This window comes from Ochlerotatus camptorhynchus, unplaced genomic scaffold (genome assembly GCF_037179485.1).
Source record: "Ochlerotatus camptorhynchus isolate MF236.1 unplaced genomic scaffold, CSIRO-AGI_Acam_v1.1 ptg000006l, whole genome shotgun sequence".
NCBI classification, from domain to species: Eukaryota; Metazoa; Arthropoda; class Insecta; order Diptera; family Culicidae; genus Ochlerotatus; species Ochlerotatus camptorhynchus.
The window spans coordinates 365,661-386,472 of NW_027040498.1; the positions used below are offsets into that span (position 1 = coordinate 365,661).

Genomic DNA, 20,812 nt, shown 5'->3' on the forward strand with positions numbered 1-20,812 from the left:
TGCGTCAAATCCTTGATAAATTCCGGGAGTACAACTTGCAGACTCACCATCTGTTTATTGATTTCAAAGCAGCATACGATTCAGTGAAGAGAAATGAGCTTTGGCAGATTATGCTAGAACATGGTTTTCCGGCGAAACTAATTAGACTGATTCGCGCAACGCTAGATGGATCGAAATCAAGTGTAAGGGTTGCAGATGAGATTTCGACCTCGTTCGTGACCTTAGATGGATTGAAGCAGGGTGATGCACTTTCAAACTTACTGTTCAACATTGCTCTTGAAGGAGCGATTAGGAGAGCTGGTGTGCAGAGGAACGGTACCATCATCACACGATCGTACATGCTCCTTGCCTTTGCGGACGACATCGATATCATCGGAATTGACCGTAGAGCAGTGGAAGAGGCGTTTGTGCCTTTTAAGAGGGAGACGGCGAGGATTGGGCTCACGATAAGTTCTACCAAAACGAAGTACATGGTAGCCGGTAGACAGCGTGGGAGCAATAGTGGTGTTGGTAGTGTAGTGTTGTTAGATGGTGAACAATTTGAGGTAGTGGAAGAATTTGTGTATCTTGGAACACTAGTGACATGCGATAATGATGTTACCCGCGAGGTGAAGAGACGTATTGCAGCTGCAAACAGGGCCTTTTACGGATTACGTAGCCAGCTGAAGTCCCGTAGCCTGCAAACGAAAACGAAATTCGCTCTGTATAAGACGCTGATACTTCCGGTAGCCCTCTACGGCCACGAATCGTGGACGTTAAAAGAGTCTGACCGGAGAGCATTTGGTGTCTTCGAGCGTAAGGTGCTGCGAACAATACTCGGCGGTAAACAGGAGAATGGCATCTGGCGGCGTCGCATGAATCACGAGTTGTACCAAGTGTATAACGGTACGGATATAGTGAAGCTTATAAAACACGGCAGACTACGGTGGGCTGGGCATGTAGTGCGGATGCCGGAAGAACGACAAGCAAATATTATATTCAGCAGAGAACCCGGTAGAGGTCGTCGACTCCGGGGTAGACCTCGGACACGTTGGCTATTTGCAGTTGAGGAGGACATCAGGTCGCTAAACGTTCATGGCGACTGGAAGCGATTGGCTCAGGACCGAGTCCAATGGAGAAGAGTACTTCGTTCGGCGTAGAATCAACCTGGCGATTCGTAGCCCATCAAGTATCAAGTAAGTATCAAGTATGCAGGGCTGGTAATGGGTATTTTATACAATAGTATTGACTACAATAACGAAAAAAGTGACTAAATAGTGACTTTAAAACAATAAAAAAGTGACCAATAGTGACATTTATTGATCGGAAAGATATTAATTATCGTTGAATGCGATCCGCTTTGACAAATATTATAAATTCCCAAACCACAATGAGCATGTTACAAGCTTTTTTTTTAAATAAAACAAATGGTCGAAGGATCTTATAAATTTGTTTTCGTGAAATCAGTATTAATTGGATAATCAATAGGTTAACTTGTAACCTCCATTTCCTCACACAATACTCATTTTTCTGCCACGATTTTTTGAAAACCAACCGTTGAATAAGTTGAATTTAGATTCAGATCGCGAATTGGTTGAATTTCGGGATGTGAAAGATTGAACATAGAAATTTATTAGGAAATCTTGAAGTGGGAAAAATTTGAGGCGCAGAGAAAAATGTTCAACGTCTTGGACAAATTCGTCAATTTTAAGACAAGCAATTTTAAAGATCTCGAATATAGAAACTTCTGTAAAACTTCATATCTCTGGAACCTAGACAAGTGTTCTGGATCGTATCAATAATTATCATTATTCTGGAACGAGGAAAATTTTCTCGAAAAATCTCGATCTTCAAATGAAAGTTTCTAAAATATAGAAAATATTTCATGATTTTAAACATAGAATTTATCTAAAATCTGGGATTGGAAATTAGTTGATTCCAGACTTGTAGAAAAAACAATTTGATGGGCTTGGAAAAGAACTGCCGATACTAATGCTTCCGGCCTTCAAATATTTATCGAAATTCAGGTCTTTGAAAACATCTCTAGCGCTTGGAAAGTTTCCTAGACCATATTTCAACATATAAGACTAGGAAAACTTTTAAGATGACGAAGAGATATCGAAAACAGAGTTTATTTTTTTTAGAAGCCTCAAGAAAATGTAATATGTAGTAAGGTCAAAATATGTTATTCTTAATTGGGGATTGGAATTGCGAAGAGGAATGCAAGGAAATTCCAATGATGATATTTGAAATAATCTTAAAAGAATCTTTACAGGATTCCAAGAGGATGATTTGAGAATGCTTAGCAAAATTTCAAGGAAGTTGTTTTTTTTTTATTTATTGTAATTTTCACACTTTCGGATCATTCTTGCTTTATCCGGGAGAGATTTGAACTCATGATTTTGGAGTGAGAGGTTCGTCCCAGGTGACACCTTCAAGTGACTAAAATGCTTCACTTTGAAGTTAGTTTTCTAGCTGATTTTTAAATTACATAGGGTATATGCTTCAACTACGCTCACACGTTTCCACTATGTCGCACCACAAAAATACGTATGGTTATGTCACAATAGAAGCAAGCCACAGTGGAAATCTCGAGCCAAAGTTCAAACACTTATCCCAAATCAAAATGAAGCACATATAAGGTTAGTTGCAATACCATGTACAAAAATGGTGTTTGACATTGTTCCCTGAGTAATACCTCAATGAAAACAACAACGAAAGCTTGTCACGCAAGTAGAAGGAGTACTGTTGGGCACTTTCTAAAATATTTCAATAGTATAATTCCCTTGCAAACCCAAATAAATCTATCTGCGTAAAAATAAATAAAATAAGAGTGATTTGCGGCAAAACCCGCCAGGCTTTCAAATAAAGGAGTAACAAGTGTGATACTATCACTTCAGGCTAGAACTTTGGTTCTCTCATGCAATGGTTCATCAGAGAGGGGAAGCTCAGTAATCCTCATCACATGCTCATGACGCTATTTTGTCACGGCATGAGCCAACGCTCCACTATGAAGCATAAGATTAGGCCCACCCACCAACGTCCAGGTTAAAAAACTAGCCACGGGAAGGGACAAATCATACATGCAATTGATTCGAGAAAAAAATTAAATTAAATATAAATACAAAATATATTTACTAAATTCTCAGGGTAAATATTGTTCACCAATGTTTAGTTGTGTGAAAGATTTAACTTGAATAAAATGGTTAGTTTTGACCTGATTATAAAAAGAAACTTTGACATACATAAAATTTAAAACCTATTTAAATCATACAAACAAGATTATTTTCCTGGTTTTTCCCCGGTTTTTCCTGGTGAAAATAAATTCCCGACTTTTTCCCGGTTTTCCTGGTTCATTTGCCACCTTGCCTTAGTCACAGAACTACAAATATGTTCAATTTTACGATCAGAAAATACTAAATTTTTGGAAGCACCTGCCGAAAAGTGGATGCTAGGTAAAAGTGTCTAAAATAATAGCTACGGGTAACTGAACCAACGGAGTATCTGATGGTGTAGTCGTGGTACTTGCCACGCTGGAGTTGGGTTATCGAGTTGGCTGCTGTTTTTGATTATTGGATCAATTCTGGGTTTAGGTAGGTTCCAACTCTTGGCCCCAAACCAGTGAACCTGGCACACTGTGGGAAGCTCCTGGTTTGCAAATTCCATTAGGAGTTGATTGCCCTCCTCTAGGACGAACCCTCCCTCACCTGTTGTCTTTGAAGCTATCCCGATCGCTCTTCGACAGATGGCGTTGGCAATGTACCAATTGAAAGGGAACGAACCACTCTCTACAGAGAGTACATCGATTAGCCGATCCCGAGCAAGGCAAGTCACTTCCAGACCGTATGTCAGACGAGAGTTGACTATGACCCTGGACACATGGAGTCGGGAGGTTCGGTTGCTGTCCTGGTGTCGACCTCCGAGGGTACGGAGAAGGTTTAACCTAGATTTGCAGTTAGAGTTGACCTCGTTGACATGTTGTTAATTTTGCATGAAAATCGGCATGCGCTGCTGTTATATCGAACAGCACTGTAGCTTACATAAAGTTTCCATAACATATTTCCAACTCCCAGTAGTTCCCTGAAGTTCCTTGTACATCTCTGAAGTACTCTGAAACTCAAAAAATATTTATTAGAATATTTCTAGTCTTCAAAATGTCTCAACAATTTTCGGAACTTTCCTTAAGTTCCCTTTACGTAAACAGCTTTGTGAGGTTCAGGATGTTCTGTGAAGTTTCATCACAAAACAATATCTTCTTTTCTGTAACTCTTTGAACTACGGTCTACGGAGGCGAAAGGGGTGACTTGAATCTCTCCCTGTCTACGTAGTTTATGAACAGCATCATGTCTGCTTGTCGCTCACATTGCTACTATGCATCCTGCGCATCCACCGTCGGACCGATTCAATTTTGTGCAATGAGCGTTTTAGGGTATCGACAAAGCGTTCTGCCTGGCCATTTGACTGAGGGTGATATGGCGCTGTACGAATGTGGATAATTCCGAGCTGCTGACACATCGTCTTGAATTCAGCACTACAGAACTGCGTTCCGTTGTCGGTGACAATAGTCTCCGGAATACCGAATCTGGCAAAGGTTTTCTGAAGAAATCTGATCGTGTCAGCTGCTGTCGTCAAGCGAGTTTGAACAATTTCTGGCCATTTCGAATATGAGTCCACTATGACTAAGTAGTACATTCCGTCAAGTGGTCCTGCGTAGTCTAGATGGATTCTCTTCCATGGACCGTCTGCCCTTGGCCACGGTTGAGGTTGATAATGCGCCGGAGATTTGCCAACACCGCACGAACCAGATCCTCAATATCATCATCGATATTGGTCCAGTAGACCACACTGCGAGCGATGGCTTTCATCCTTTCTATGCCTTGGTGACCCCGATGCAGCTGCTGTAGAACGCGTTGCCTGTAACATTTTGGTATCACTACACGGTCGTTCATCATGATGCATCCATTGACAACTGACAGAGACTAACGGCGAATATGGAAGGTCTTCAGGGTTCGATCTGCGATACTGCTGCTGTTCGGCTAACATCCGTCAATGTACTGTATGACTTGTTGCAGTAGGACGTCCTTCTTTGTAGCTGTCTTAACCATCTTGAAGTTCACTGGCAGCGATGTGAGACATTCCTTCAGGCTTGCGTTGACTTCTTCTTCCAGACTGACTGTGGCAATAACGTACTCTTCCTCGGGTTTTTGATGGTTGCTTATTAGCCGAGAAAGTACATCCGCATATCCAAAGTTGTCCGTTGCGATATATTCCACGTTGAAGTCGAATCCAAGCAGCAATAATGCCCACCGTTGAAGACGATTTGCAGTGTGCAGTGGAATACCTTTTTTTGATCCGAAGACTTTGAGTAACGGCTGATGATCTGTCTGAAGCGTAAATTTTCGTCCCAGCAGCATTCGACGAAACTTCGTTACTGCGAAAACCAACGCCAACGCTTCCTTCTCCACCTGGCTGTATTTCTGTTCGGTGCTGATCAATGTTTTCGAGGCGTGTGCTATCGCTTTGATCTGCCCATCCGGAGAACGGTGCATAATGATGGCACCTATGCCAGTCTTCGAAGCATCACCTGCTACGATTAACTCGATGTCTGGATTGTAATGCGTAAGCAACAAGTCTGATTGCAACACATTTTTGATGCTGTCAAAAGCGTTCTGGCACTGGTCACTCCATACAAACTTCCTGTCCTTTTTGAGTAGATCATTCAGCGGGTGCCGGATTCGATGGATTTCCCGGACGAACTTTCCGTAGAAATTTACAGCTCCGAGAAAAGATCGGAGTTCGGTGACGTCTTTCGGTTGCGGCATTTTGGCTATTGAAGTTACCTTTTCAGGATCAGGTTTGATACCGTTGGCATTGATGATGAAACCTAGGTACCGGATTTCTTCTTTGTAGAAGTTGCACTTTTCCGGTCGTAGACGGAACCCATACTCTTGGATGCGAGTGAATAGCTTCTCCAAAATACGGTCATGCTCTTCTCTGTCCTTGCTGTGGATAAGGAAGTCATCCAGAAAACAATCCACACCTTCCAAGCCTGCAATCATCTTGCTCATCAATTGCTGGAAGGCTCCAGGTGCCGATTTCACACCGGGGGCAGGCGGTTGAATTGAAATAGCCCACGGTGGGTGTTGATGGTCAGCATCCGTTTCGAGTTATCGTCTACCTCGACTTGAAGATAGGCATCCGATAAATCAATAATGCTGAACACTTTGCTACCCGACAGCTTGGAGAAAATGTCTTCGGGTGTTGGTAGCGGAAAGTGATGTGGTTCGAGTACCGCATTCAATCCTGTAGAGTAGTCGGCGCAGACTCGAATTTTTCCTCCCGGCTTCCTAACCGAGACAATTGGGGCTGCCCAGTCAGAGTAGTCCACCAGCTACTGCAATCTGTCTAACTCCTCATCAACTTTGGGCACTGCATGGAATGGTACCGGTCGTTTCGGCCTGAAGACCGGTTGCGCTTCGGGTTTCAGGTAGAGTTTCACCTTCGTTTTCGTGCAATGTCCGAGGGAATCACTGAAAACTTCGGGAAAACGGGTGAGGTACCAGTTGGCTGAATCGAATGAATTGGAACAATTTACCTGGTTGCAGATGGTGGTCAACGGCTTCGCCCAAACATTGAAAGCGTCCATGAAGTCCAGACCGAGCAAGTTCAGTCCCTTAACTGACGTGACGTAACAGGTTCCGTGTTGCTGCTCTTCGCCGATCTGCATTTCACAAGCAAACTCTCCTAGTAGAGGCAGCTGCTCGCCCGATGCTGTATTCGCTCTGTGATCCGTTCGCGAAAGAGAGGGTGAACCGCATTTCCTCCAGTTCTGTTCGGAGATGATGGTAATGTCCGAGCCGCAGTCAAGTTGAAGCTTCACAGAATGGCCGTCGATCCGGGTTGATACGTACTTCCGCTCACTGTGTACTTGATTTACCGAAGGAATCCTGTTTGCTTGACTTTGCTTCTTCTTGTTTTGCTTCTCTTGTTGAGGCGCTTGTTTGTTGTCACCGGCGTTGTTGACTGTTCGGTTGAAACAACTGCAGTAGCCCTCTTTGTGCCCCTGCCTGTTACATTGCTTGCAGATGTGGTTTGTGTAGGAACAATCTTTGACAAAATGCATTGCCCCACACTGCCAGCAGGGTGAACGAGGAACGGTTGCATTAGTTGAGCCGGCCTTCGGTTGCCTTGGTTGCTGATGCTGCTGCTTGTGCTGCTGAACGGCATGTACACTGGAAGTTGCTTGGTTTTCCACTAGCGCAGTGTCGTGTTTAAGGTTCGACAACCGCTGACACTCCGTGATGAGCACTTCGAGATTGATCTCCCTTCCAGCATCAGACTCCAACTTCGACAGAAGGCGCGTTCTGACCTCCGCTTCTTTCGAAGACTGCATTCCGCAGATGAAAATCAGATCTTTGAATTGGTCGATTGTGAGATTCGTCAAATCAAATTCCTCACACTGCCGGCTTACGATTCCGGCGTATGTGACTTAATCATCCGCATCACTTTTGACCACCCGGAGGCAATCGTAACGTTTGCTAAAAAGTGATTTTTGCTGACCGAAAATAACCTTCAGTTTCTTGATCAAAGGTTAGTTCGCGTGGATGCTGCGGTAGGCGGTAGTTTGTGAACTTCTCATGAACTGGTACGCTCAAACTGCGCAACAGAAGACGTATTTCCGCAGCGTCGTCCAGCTCCCTACCGTCCGCTCTGAAGAGGTCCTCGTATTTGTTGAACCACCGGTCAAATGTCATTCCGGCTGCCGGATCATAACAAAATTCCTTGATTGCCGATGATAGTGATTCGACAATCTGTTCAGCGCTCCGCTTCGGATTAGCTGCTGGTGCCGCCTGCTGATTGGAAAGGCGCTCCAGAATAAGCAACAGCTTCGTGTTTTGCGCCGCCATTTGCCTAAACAGCTCCTGTGGGGAGATCTCCTCGAACCCAGGAAAATCGTCGTTTTCTCCGCCTTCTGCCATATTAACTCCGGTTTTTCGATGACGACTCTTCAGAGACACTTCTCGTCGCAAAATATGCTATGTTTTCAATAACTTTAACTACTACTTTGCATGTTAATCATCAAAATAATCAGAACTCTTTATTTTTAGTAATCGTACAGTTCTCGTCACAGCAAAGATAAAAAAGTTAATTTTCTCTTCGCGCCAAGCGCACTGACAGTTAACGGCGTATAATGATGCACCACAGGGTTGTAGCTATGGGGTGGTAGCACAGGTGCTCGGTCTAGGGCAGATCATTTGAGGTGCATTTCATTCCTTTATTTAACGTCGGTCTCTGTTCCGCAATCTAGTGCCAATCACCGACGGACATCGATTGCCATCCATTGACGGCAATCGAATGTGCAGTAAGGCAGCTTCCACACCTGCGTTGGATATCGCACCCATTCAACATACATGGGCCAGGACCAACGGCTTTGCTTCCATTCCGAAGGAAGACGTGACTAGAGATTTTTATGCGTCTGAAAAATCCCACTGAACCCAGACCCATTGGAGTGAGAAAGCAGTCAATTGGAAACTAGAACAGAAACGCACCTCTCGCAATGCTGAGTTGCAGTTTCATTATTCGAGCACTATGTTGCACCAAATTTGCAACTGCTCGACTGTATTCTGTTTTATTTCTGAGCGAGTTTGAAACACGAATGGAACTCTGTTTAAAATTTCTTTAGATGTATTTAAAGATGTATCGAAGAGCTTCACAAAAAAATAACTATGAACTTCATAGAGAACAGTAAAGTTTATGGAACTTGATGATTACAAACATCTTTTAGAGCTGTGCGTTGCAAGGATCGTGTTGCAGTTTTATTTTTGACAGGTTCAAATTATAGAATTGTCGAGTAGTTTAAAACAATTTAATAATTTAAAACTTAGCCGAATTTTCTCAGTTCTTTTGTTGTTGCGTGCTAAGAGGAAGAGGAGACAACTGGACAACAAGCCAGTTGTCTCCACTTAGGTTTGCCCGACCAATCAGGCGCTGCTGGTTCACGTTTGACAGAAAATTAGATCATCAAAATCCCCCTATTGACCTTTCTGACGTTTATAACACGCACACTTGCGTAGTCCCATTTTCAAGTGCGATGTTTGTTATCCTCACTTTCGCTTCAGCCAAAAAAGTTGGTTTGTTATTGTTATCCTCACTTTCGGACCATCTTCGGACTCGTTCAATGCACATAGAATGGACGCGAGATAACTACGTCCAAATTCTCTTAAACCTCCGTTGGCAGCACTGGTACTGTGCGGAACTTCCTCCACCAAAAACGCAAGAAAACTCCCTGAAACTTCCGTTGATAGTATTGGGAATTTCCTCCACCGAGGATGCGAAATAAATCCGTCGAAATTCCTTGGAATCACTGGCAGTGTCGGACGCCAAAAACTGTCGAAACCTACTGGATCCTTCGTTGGCAGCATCAGAAATCTCCACCGGAATCGTGCAGAACCTCCTCTACCGAAAACGCGAGAAAACTCCGTCAAAACTCCGTCAAAACTCACTGGAGCCTCCGTTGGCAGCACCGAAAATCTCAACCGAAATCTCCCGGATCCCTCTCCGTCGTGAACATGTGAAAACTCCACGGAAACTCTGCCGGTAACATAAAAAATCTCCACCGAAATCGTGCAGTATCCTCTCTGCCGTGAACACGTAAAAGCTCCGTCGAAATTTCCCTCGAAGGAGGTTCTGTACGATACCAGTGAAGAGACTGGATGCTGATGCCGGATGTTCTAGGGAATATCGATACGTTTTCTCGCGTTCTCGGCGGACGAGGTTCCGCGTGATTTCGGTGATTTTGGTCCGTGTACCAGCTTACAACTTCGTGAAACATTCATTACCATCCAACAGAGGCCGTGGGATTTACGTGTTGAAAGGTCTGACGGCAACCCCAGTACTCAAATCTACATACGATCCAGACGTGTTTCTAGCGCAAAGGTTCGAGTATCTCGTCGTTAAGGTAAAAATCAACGATCTCAACATTGGAATCGTCACCATCTACAATCCCTCCGTTTCGCACCCGCATTTTGCACGAGAGTACGAGAAGCTCCTTTTCGATGTCCAGGATTTCGCCTTCGACCGAATCTTCGTTGCCGGAGACTTTAACATCAACGTCACTGCTCAACAGTCATCAGGAAATCGGAGATCGCTCATCCGTATTCACGATGCCTTCCACCTTACCATCCTACCAACACCACCCACAAGAATATCAGAAAGACAGTCCTGAATCTATACGTACAGCTAAGACAAAATCCTCGAGCCTCTCAGATCATGAGATCATCTTCTTGATCTCCGACGTTAAAGTTAGAAAAGCAGCACCTCAGCGTATTATGGTCAGAAATTTCCGTAATGTTGACGTTGTTGCACTTCAGGCAGACTTCCAAACAACGGACTTCAGAGAGGTACTCAACACCGACGACGTTAACACTAAAGCACAGACAATAACAACCAAACTGCAAAACCTAATGGACAGACATGCTCCTGAACGTGAAATTGTTGTAAAAGATGCACGTACGCCATGGATTACAACAGAAATTGAAAGGGTGATTGCAGTGAGAGACCTAGCACACGCACTCTACACGCGAAATCCCAACAGGAGAAGGAACGACAATCAGTGGAACGACTTCGTACGAAAACGCAGTAAGGCAGCATCGTTGATCTCAGCCTCAGCAGCAAAGAAGCGATACGGGGAAACGCATTTTGCACACAACCTCCCTGCAAAAAAGCTTTGGAGCAACTTCCGGCGTGAGGGTGTGTATAACAACGCCAAGAAGAACGTTGCCGCTGAACATGCTGATCCTGATGAGATGAACCGAGGGACATCGACTGCTTGTGACTGACAATAGAGCAGAAGTTGAACCGGCGCACCGTACCGCTACGGACCGTGGTGGGATGCAGTTCGAATTCCGAAGGACTACAGCCAACGTGTCACAGTGTCACGCAAGATTATGGAAGTTCAAACCAATGCTGCAGGTTCAGATGGAATCCCTATCTCATTCGTTAAGATGTTGGTCCCGTTTGTACTGCCTGTACTGGTTCACCTGTACAATGCGGTGATTGATGCCAGATCGTTCCCTGCCGTCTGGAAAAAAGGTCTCATCACGCCCATACCAAAGGTAACAAATCCGACTGAACCTAAACACTTTCGGCCAGTTAGTGTTCTCCCTGCCATCTCCAAGATTCTCGAGAAGATCCTGCTCGACCAAATTGTTGGGCACGTGGAAGCGGACGATCGCAGGTTCCTTGCATCGAACCAATCAGGATACAGAAAGGGCCATAGCACATCAACAGCTTTGGCAAAAGTGACGCACGATATTTATGACCATTTCGACAACGAGCAGTGTACAGTTATGGTCCTGGTTGACTTTTCGTTGGCCTTCAACTGTGTTGATCATCGCAAATTACAGAGAAAACTTCGAGAGGAATTTTCTTTCACCGACAATGCATGCGACCTTATCTCTTCTTTCCTCTATCATCGCACCCAGGCGGTACGGATAGGAATGTCCTCCCAGAAATCGGTGATAGATGGTACACCCCAGGGCTCGTGCTTGAGCGCTTTGCTATTTAGCCTCTACATCAATAGCCTTCCCCGTGGACTGAGATGCAGTTATCAGCTCTACGCTGATGACCTACAGATCTACATTTCTGGTGCCATCCAAAACGTAGACCAACTCGTCGAAGCCATAAACAACGATCTGGAAAGCATAGAGCGATGGGCCAGGCAGAACTCACTTTTCCCCAACCCGAAGAAGACGCAAGCAATTATTTTTTGCAAAGAAGGAGCGGTAGCACCAACCACTAACATCGTTTTCTGCGGAGAACACATTATTTTGTCTGACAACGTAGTGAATCTTGGTCTAAGGATTTTTTTTTTTATCTAGTTCGTTTATTTGTAAGGCTCAATCGCGTTAGCTTTACGGAGCCGATAATTCATTGTTCTTTGTTTGTAACAAAATTCACTTAATTCTATGTCTAGTAGAAGTTGGGCCGGATACTCGCGGCTTACTCGAGGTTAGAGGGGTACATTGTCGAAGGATAGGAAAAGGGGAGGAGCTTGGGAGTAGGGTATCGTTGCCTCATCAGAGCGTTGTCGCCAGTGTGAACGGTAGTGTGGTTCTAGATTCGTCTGGAGTTCGACCGGCTATGGTGACCAGTGGGCGACGATGAGGCTCATCGAGACGGGGGACAAGACAAACAAAAACTAATAAAGAGATACAAAAGACAAACGAATTAAATTCTTATACTAGACATTTGCAGAAACACATAAATCGACTGCATATAGCAGAGATCGCGGGTACCCAACACGTCTCTGATAGGGATACAGGGTTGTCTTCCTTGGGCCTCGAGGGTATTCAAAAGTCGCTCTCTGGCGGCGTCATTATCCGTACATTGCCAAACTGCGTGATCGATGTCGTCGTAACCGTTTCCACACCGACATATGTTGCTGTCCACGAGGTTTATTCTATTGAGATGCGCATCTAGCGAGTAGTGGTTGGACATAAGTCTACTCATCACGCGAATAAAGTCACGACTTAAGCCCAAGCCTTTAAACCACGCTCTCGGAGAAACATTAGGAATAATTGAATGTAACCACCGTCCAAGATTTCCATTGTCCCAATCGGTTTGCCAACTCGAAAGGGTACTCTGACGCACTAAATGGTAAAATTCATCGTGTGAAATTTGCCTGTCATATAATTCGCCTTCCTGCGCGCCCACCTTTGCGAGAGAGTCCGCCTTCTCATTGCCTGGGATTGAGCAATGTGAGGGGACCCATACAAAGGTAATCATATATGATCTTTCGACCAGCACACACATCTGCTCCCTTACCTTTGAAAGGAAATAAGATGAGTGCCTACCTTGTTTCATCGACCGAATAGCCTCAATCGAACTGAGACTATCCGTGAAGATGAAGTAATGGTCTGCGGGCATGTTGGAAATCATCCCCAATGCGAAATTGATTGCTGCCAGCTCAGCAACAAAAACGGAACAAGGTTCCTGAAGTTTGCGGAAGGCGCTAGAGTTTTCATTGAAGACACCGAAGCCAGTGGATCCATTGAGACGTGACCCGTCTGTAAAATATCTTTTCACGCAATTGACGTGTTGGTACTTTTCAGTAAAAATACGCGGGATAATAATAGTTCGAAGTTGATCTGGAATCCCATGAGTTGCTTGTTTCATGGTCAGATCATATTCAATTGAGGAACTGCGATTGGTGAAGTGAGCACGGTCTGGAGTGTAACAAGGAAGACACATATCTGACGATATGTAGTGGTGGTAGATTCTCATAAATCGAGATTGTGTGTTCAGCCCAAGAATTTCTTCAAAATTTTCAATTATAAGTGTGTTTGTCACTCCGCATTTGATTAGTATTCTGAGAGAGAGCTCCCAGAAACGGTTCTGGAGGGGTGTTACTCCTGCCAGAACCTCGAGACTCATGTTATGCGTTGAGTGCATACAGCCGAGAGCAATACGCAGACAACGATATTGAATTCGTTCCAATTTTATTAGGTGACATTTTCTTGCCGAGAGAAAGCAGAAAGAGCCGTACTCTAGAACAGAGAGAATAGTTGTTTTATAAAGCGTTATGAGGTCTCCCGGATGAGCACCCCACCATGTGCCACAAATTGAACGGAGAAAGTTGATCCTCTGTTGACATTTTTGCTTCAAATACGTAATATGGGTATTCCAAGTGCACTTTGAATCAAACCAGACCCCAAGGTACTTGAAAGACAATGATTGAGTAATGTTTCTGCCCAAAAGATTAAGATGCATTTGGGCTGGGTACCGCTTTCGAGTAAACACTACCAGTTCAGTTTTCTGCGGCGAGAATTCGATCCCTAGATTCCTAGCCCAAGAAGACAAGTTATCTAAGGAACATTGCAATGGTCCTTGCAAGTCCACGGCATGTGGACCTCTTACGGAAACCACACCGTCATCTGCAAGTTGTCTTAGCGTGCATTGTTCTGCCAAACATGTGTCGATATCTTTGACATAAAAGTTATAAAGAAGAGGGCTGAGACATGAGCCTTGGGGCAGGCCCATGTAGCTAATTCTGGAAGTTGTCAGTTGTCCAAGGGAAAAGTTCATTTGCTTTTCTGACAACAAATTGTACAAGAAATTATTTAAAATTCCGGAAAGTCCACATCTGTGCAGATTGTCTGACAGAATTTCAATGGAAACTGAAACGGAAACTGAAAAGCCCCCTTAATGTCCAAGAATACTGAAGCCAATTGCTCCTTGTGCGCAAAGGCCAGTTGAATATCTGTGGAAAGCAGCGCTAGACAATCGTTTGTTCCTTTGCTCTTGCGGAACCCAAACTGTGTATTTGATAGCAAGTTATTTGTTTCGACCCAGTGATCGAGTCTCCGAAGGATCATTTTCTCCAACAATTTCCTAATGCACGAAAGCATCGCAATCGGACGGTATGAGTTATGGTCAGACGCTGGTTTGCCAGGTTTTCGAATGGCTATTACTTTGACCTGTCTCCATTCAGGCGGTATAATGTTGTTTTCTAGCAAGGAATTGAATAAATCTAGCAAGCGTCTTTTAGCGATATCTGGGAGATTTTTCAGAAGATTGAATTTAATCATATCGCTTCCCGGTGAGGAGTTGTTCGATGAAAGAAGAGCCATAGAGAAATCCAGCATTGAGAATGGTCTATCCAGAGAGCCGCCGCTAGGAGACGCTTCTCGAAGAATATTTTGTGCTGGAACTGAGTCCGGACAGACCTTTTTAGCGAAATCGAATATCCATCGGTTGGAGTATTCTTCACTCTCATTGAAAGATGAGCGGTTACGCATGTTGCGAGCCACCCTCCACAAGGTGTTCATTGAGGTTTCTCGTGAGAGTCCCTCGACGAAATTGCGCCAATAACCGCGTTTCTTTTCTTTGACTAATTGTTTCAGCTTTGTCTCAAGCTTTGAATATTCCTCGAAGTATGTGGAGGTTTTGTGTCTACGAAAAGCTTTGAAAGCATCAGATTTTTCTACATACAATTTTGTGCATTCTTCGTCCCATCCAGGTGTGGCTGGTCTCCTTTTGAAGGGCGCACTTGGAACTTTTCTTTTTTGTGCTTCCAGTGAGCTTTTGTATATCAAATCGGCGAGGAATCGATATTCTTCCAATGGTGGAAGCGTATCTATTGATTCGGCACCGATTGTCACCGCCGTTGCATATTTATGCCAATCTATGTTCCTTGTAAGATCAAATGGAACTCGAGATGGTTCTACAGAGTGAGGGGCACACTTAATTGAAATGATGATTGGCAAATGATCGCTACTATGGGGATCATTGATAACCTTCCACAGACAATCCAATGATAGCGATCTAGAACACAAAGATAGGTCGAGTCGGCTTTCTCGAGCCGGAGGTTTTGCTATACGTGTCGCTTCACCAGTGTTTAAAATAGTCAAGTTGAAATCGTCGCATAAATCGTAAAAAATAGCCGCTCTATTGTCGTCATATAGATCGCCCCACCCAGTACCATGGGAGTTCATATCACCCAGAATTAATACTGGAGATGGAAGAATCGAGACAAGATTCCAGAGTTGACTACGGCTAATGGAGGTTCTTGGTGGAACATAAACTGAAGCTATGCAAAGATTTTTGTTCTTCACATTTATTTGGCAAGCGACGATTTCGACGCCTGATAGAGCAGGAAGGGACATTTTGTAGAAAGGGTAGCACTTTTTGATCCCTAAAAGTACTCCTCCATAAGAATCGTCTCTATCCAGGCGAATAATGTTAAAATCGTGGAAGTTGAGTTCTTTATCGGTAGAAAGCCATGTTTCACAGAGAGCAAATATATCACAATCAGAATTGTGAAGTAAAAATTTGAACGAGTCTAGTTTAGGCACTAGACTACGGCAGTTCCACTGTAGCACAGTGATCATATCTTCAACCTCGTTCGACGAATTATCCATCGAAAGATATGATTGATGCAAGGAGGGGCCATGAAACAGTCAATTGCTTAAGATATGATTCTAATGTTGGAAGCAAGGCAGAAACTAAGCTTCTAAGAGGGTCTTGTATGTTGAACATATTTAATATGAATTCCACAATGTCCGAAAAAGCTAGCAAACCTCGTTCGGACTTGGATTTCTTTTGAGAAGTTTGAGGAGCAGCTTTTTTGTTTTTCTTATCTTTGTTGGGTAATGGCGGAAAATCCTTACTGCAGCCAGGAAGTGGAGCAGTGGGAGCCTTCGATTTAATTTTTTCATCCCCATTACCCTGGGAATTTTGCAATCCTCTGGGAGTGACTTTAGTTTTTTTACGGCGCACTTTCGGGGAGGAGCATTTTCGTTTTGAGGATCCATTTGTTTTCAAAGGTGCGTGTACCACCGTAGAGTCACCCTCATCGGATGAGTCAGAGTCCGATTCTTCAGCTGACAAAATCGAAAATTGGTTTTCATCTTGGACGGCTGATGCAGCCTTCACCATTTGTGCATATGACTGCTTGGAGCGTCCAGAGATTGAACGCTGCACTTTATCGGAGTGCTGTTTGTACATCGGGCACTCCTGCAAGGGGTGAGGATTCTCGCCACAATATGCGCATTTTACTGTTTCTTTGTGGCAAGAATCCTCTTTGTGGTTTTCACCACATTTGCCACAACGAGTTTTGTTGCCGCAATGGCTGGCCGAGTGTCCTAGCCTTTTGCAGTTGGTACAATTATATACCCTCTGTACAAACAACCGCACCGGGAAAAAAGCACCATCAACTTTAACAAAGTTTGGGAGAACTGAACCAGCGAAAGTCACCCGAAACGAGTCTGAATGCTGATAAACTTTCTTGCCATCTTGCAAAGATACTGAATGCAGTTGCCTGACATCCAGTATCTGTACCTGCTCTCCGATTTTCGAGTTTTTGAAGCAACCCGATGCTCGTTTTAAGTCCTCGACACTCAGACTCGCGTCGGAGACCACACCTTCTATCTCCACATCTCGAGAAGGGATGTAGATGTTGTACTCGACACTAAACAGCTCGTGTTCAGCAATTTTATTTGCCACATCATAAGTCGGTGCTTCTACACGCAGTTTATTGAATCTCTCTTTATGTACCAAGATTCCCGGATACTTACGCAGCAAATCTCTCGAAATGTCGAGAGTTTTCAAAGGTTTATTTTTGGGCCGAAAAAAGACAACCCATGGTCCTTTCGAAGACGGTTGGTAGTACCTGGTTCGCGCAACGTAGGCATCCGAAGACGCCATAAGTGTTGCGCAAAAGCGGTGCACAACCGCTTAAAAAGGAAAAAAAAATATATATATAAAAAACCTTCACCAATTAATCTACTTCACTACTAGTTGTTAATATTTTGTTGCCCAGTGTATGAACAAGCAAAAAAAAAACAATAAAAAAATTATCAAAAAAAAAAAAACAAAAAAAAAAAAAAAAATTTTATTAGTTGCAAGAAGTTGACCACTATAGCCCTCACAACCCTATCAGGGGAGAGGGCAAAGCCACGCGCAAAATTGAATAACAAAAGCGCGGCAATGGGCTAGAGAAGACTATTGTATAGTAGGTATACTTAACACCGGCCGGTGCCGGCTGTGTGAGCTGGTGCAGCCACTCCGTTTGCTGCTTTGTTGTTGTTGCTTGCTGCTTTGGAGTGGTGATGAGATGATGACGGTGAGATGATAGTCCACCTATAGCGTCGCTAAAGGTGGCTACTTCCTCTGCTGACTGCGGTTGCCTTGGGCACTGAACTTCGTCCACGGTAGGAATAACGCGCGATATAAAAAACCACTGTGGTGGGAAAAAAAACTCCACCGGCTACGAAACCAATACCCGCAACGGAGACACGAACAAACTACGTCCGGCTACTTCAAGCTATCGGCGAGGAATGTTGGTCTAAGGATGGATCGCAACCTGAAGTGGAATGGACATGTGAACGACATAACGGCCAAAGTTTTTGGAACGTTGCGGACACTCCGAAGATTCGCTCCAGTTTTGTCAGTTCAAACCCGAATAAAGCTGGTGCAAGCAGTGGTCGTGCCGTTTTTCACCTACTGTGACGTCACTTACTATCCTGGACTGTCATCAGCGCTCCGTGATCAACTAAACCGTTGTTTCAAGGCAGCAGTTCGCTTTGTCTATGGCCTCAGACGCAGAGAATCCACTGCTGCTGTAAGGAACTCTATTTTGGGACACGACCTGGACACAAATTACCGGAATAGAATCAGCTGTTTTATTCGCGGGAAGGGTACGCAGGAACTTTCCCACCTTATCTGCAGCAACACCTGAGAAGAGGACAGCTTGAGCGGGCCCGCTGCTTTGCGATTCCCCATCACACCACATCGAAGAAGAAGAGTGTGATGATCGCAGGTGCAATCATCTGGAACCAGCTCCCTCTAGCAACACGACGACATACAACGATCAGCGCATTCAAGACAGCGCTCTCAACAGGATCTCAAACCTAGTTTAAGAATTACATACCTACTAAGAAAGCTACTTCCACTAATGACTTATTGTTCTCCTTTAGTTAAAAATCAAATGTTGTGTTTTCCTTGACCTGAGCAATGCTGTAACCGACAGGCTAACGTTACGATAATAAATTACAATTACAATTTTGGATGCTGCCAGCGGGAGTTCCTGGAAGTCTCAACGGATTTTTCTTGCCTTCTCGGCGGAGGAGGTTCGGCATGATTTCGAAGAGGATTCTAGATGCTGCCAACGAAGGTTCTACGAAATTTGTCTTGTCCAAATAAATTACAATTACATAAAGTATGACCCATAAAAAATGCAAAATTTCGAAGGCGTTTTTTTCGCGTTCTTGGCGGACGAGTTCGATGACGATTTCTGATGCTGCCAGTGGAGGTTTCACGGAATTTTGATGGAGTTTTCTCGCGTTCTCAGCGGAAGAGGTTCCGCACGGTTTTGATGGAGGTTTTCGATTCTGTCAGCGGACCAACAGTGGTTCTATGGAATTTCGACGAAGTTGTTCCGGCCAACGTTCGCAGAGATGGTAATCAAAAGTTCTCTAGCATGAGATATCATTATCAGAGCTACGCCTCGAGCTATTCCACTATAATCATTTATTCAAGTTTTTACCCAACTCCAACAAGTGCATACCTTCATACTTCTGGATCTTGGACTTGATGTATCCCACGGTGTCCCGATCGCTAACGGTGACCTCGAACTCGGACCCGGTCAGGGTTTCCACGATAATTTCATACGACGCACTCCACATTTTCCACATCTACCGTTGCCTCGTTCACTTCGTCAAAATCTCACCAGCTGATCACGCCCAGCTCGAAAAAAAAGCTATTATTTCACACAATCACCACACGGGCGTGATGTGAGTGAGATGGATTCTATCCGCGCGCGTAGAAACAGGATGATGAAATAGCGCCTTCTTCTGACGGAACGACTCCTCCGTTCGAACGAAATTGATGGCCAACAAAAATGATTGCTAAGCAAGTGGGGAGGTGTTTTGATTTCGCTTTATTTTGAATTTTCTTCTCTTCTTATCCCGCCGCTTTGGCCGCAGATGCACACACACACTTTCCGTTCAACAAGCACACTCTCTTCACCAGCAGTCGCAATACGATAGGTAGTGAAGGAAGCACAATACGATTTTTTTTTCGGCCGAGAAAAAAAAAGAAAAGTGACACGAGTGAAATTTTTTTCTTCCTTATGACCACGGGTTCAGCAGCTGCCGTCTGATGATTTTGAAGGACAACCGGGATTCACTTATTATCGCTCGTTTGAACCTCCTTCAACCAAAAGTAACAAATTAATCACTGATGAAATTGGTTTAAAAATTAGTTTCTTCTTCAAATCATAATCCGGAGGAAACCGAAGCAACAAATAACAGCTTCATATGCATTATTGTTCATTCCCTTTCCAGGTATCTTATTGCTGCGCTTCAACCCTAGCAACTCCTCCCCAATGAGTCATGCCTATTTTTTGCTCAAAGTCACCACAATCCAGGGAAAATAATATTAGGTTCTCGAAAAAACGCCAGACGGTTCCACGGCGACTGAAAAAAGAAGACGGTGCGCGACGACGGCACGAGCGACCGAACGGGGGCCACAAGCAAAATATGCGTTTTAATTTTCGTCGACCATCTTTCTTTTGCTACTGCTGCTGTTGCTGTGGATTTTCATCACACTGCTGGCAAATCCGGAACCCACCAGATTTTTTTTTTTTTCACTCGCCGCCAAATGGCGACGGTAGCTTACGGCTCACAATGCGCAACACCGATTCCATACGGAATTTACGCGATATTCTGTCCGAATCACTCCAGCACCGATAAAATTTCTACACAGCAGCTGAAAAGCTGAAGGTTTTCCACAAATAGAAAAATAACACTTCTAGCGACCGACGACAATGATGACTCGCGCGGTTGCAGCGAAAAACTTTGAGTTTTGAGTTCAAACTTCGACCGACATGCCCCGACGTCGCGGCTGTTCTTGTGCCACGCTCTCGTTTACTCTTGTGAGAATGCATTGATGTTGCATCTCGCTTCAGCTCAACAGCTGTCATTGGAGTCGATCTTCGACGAAACCCAGTGCGAATAAAATGCATACTTAACGCAGTTGAACAGAGTCGAACTGGAACCCCGACCAACCATTTCGTTAATTTTCTACACTCAAAAATATTACTAAACTTAGAAAGATTAAAATTTAATCATTTTATGGTTAAGCAATTGGTCTGATTACTTTTCACTTTCAAAATTATACTAAGTTTGAATAAAGATGAAAAATTCGTCCAGTGTATACCAAGGTTCATATAGAAATTGTGCAGTTTTCACGGCAAATTAAAACGTCAAAACAAATTCCAAAGGCACCCGGCTCGCATCGTAGCCCGTTTTTTCGCGTCTCGCGTCGTTTTGTC

General features: G+C 44.1%; 1 protein-coding gene across 1 annotated transcript in view; it reads right to left on the minus strand.

Annotated features, from left to right (window-relative positions):
- LOC135717585 (uncharacterized) overlaps window positions 1-20,351 on the minus strand; it is a 67,197-nt gene extending 46,846 nt beyond the window's left edge. Inside the window, exon 1 of the mRNA XM_065239719.1 lies at window positions 19,046-20,351. Coding sequence (XP_065095791.1) covers window positions 19,046-19,172 — 127 coding nt within the window. The 5' untranslated portion in view covers window positions 19,173-20,351. The remainder of the gene's footprint in view (window positions 1-19,045) is intronic.
- Window positions 20,352-20,812: the final 461 nt, after the last annotated feature.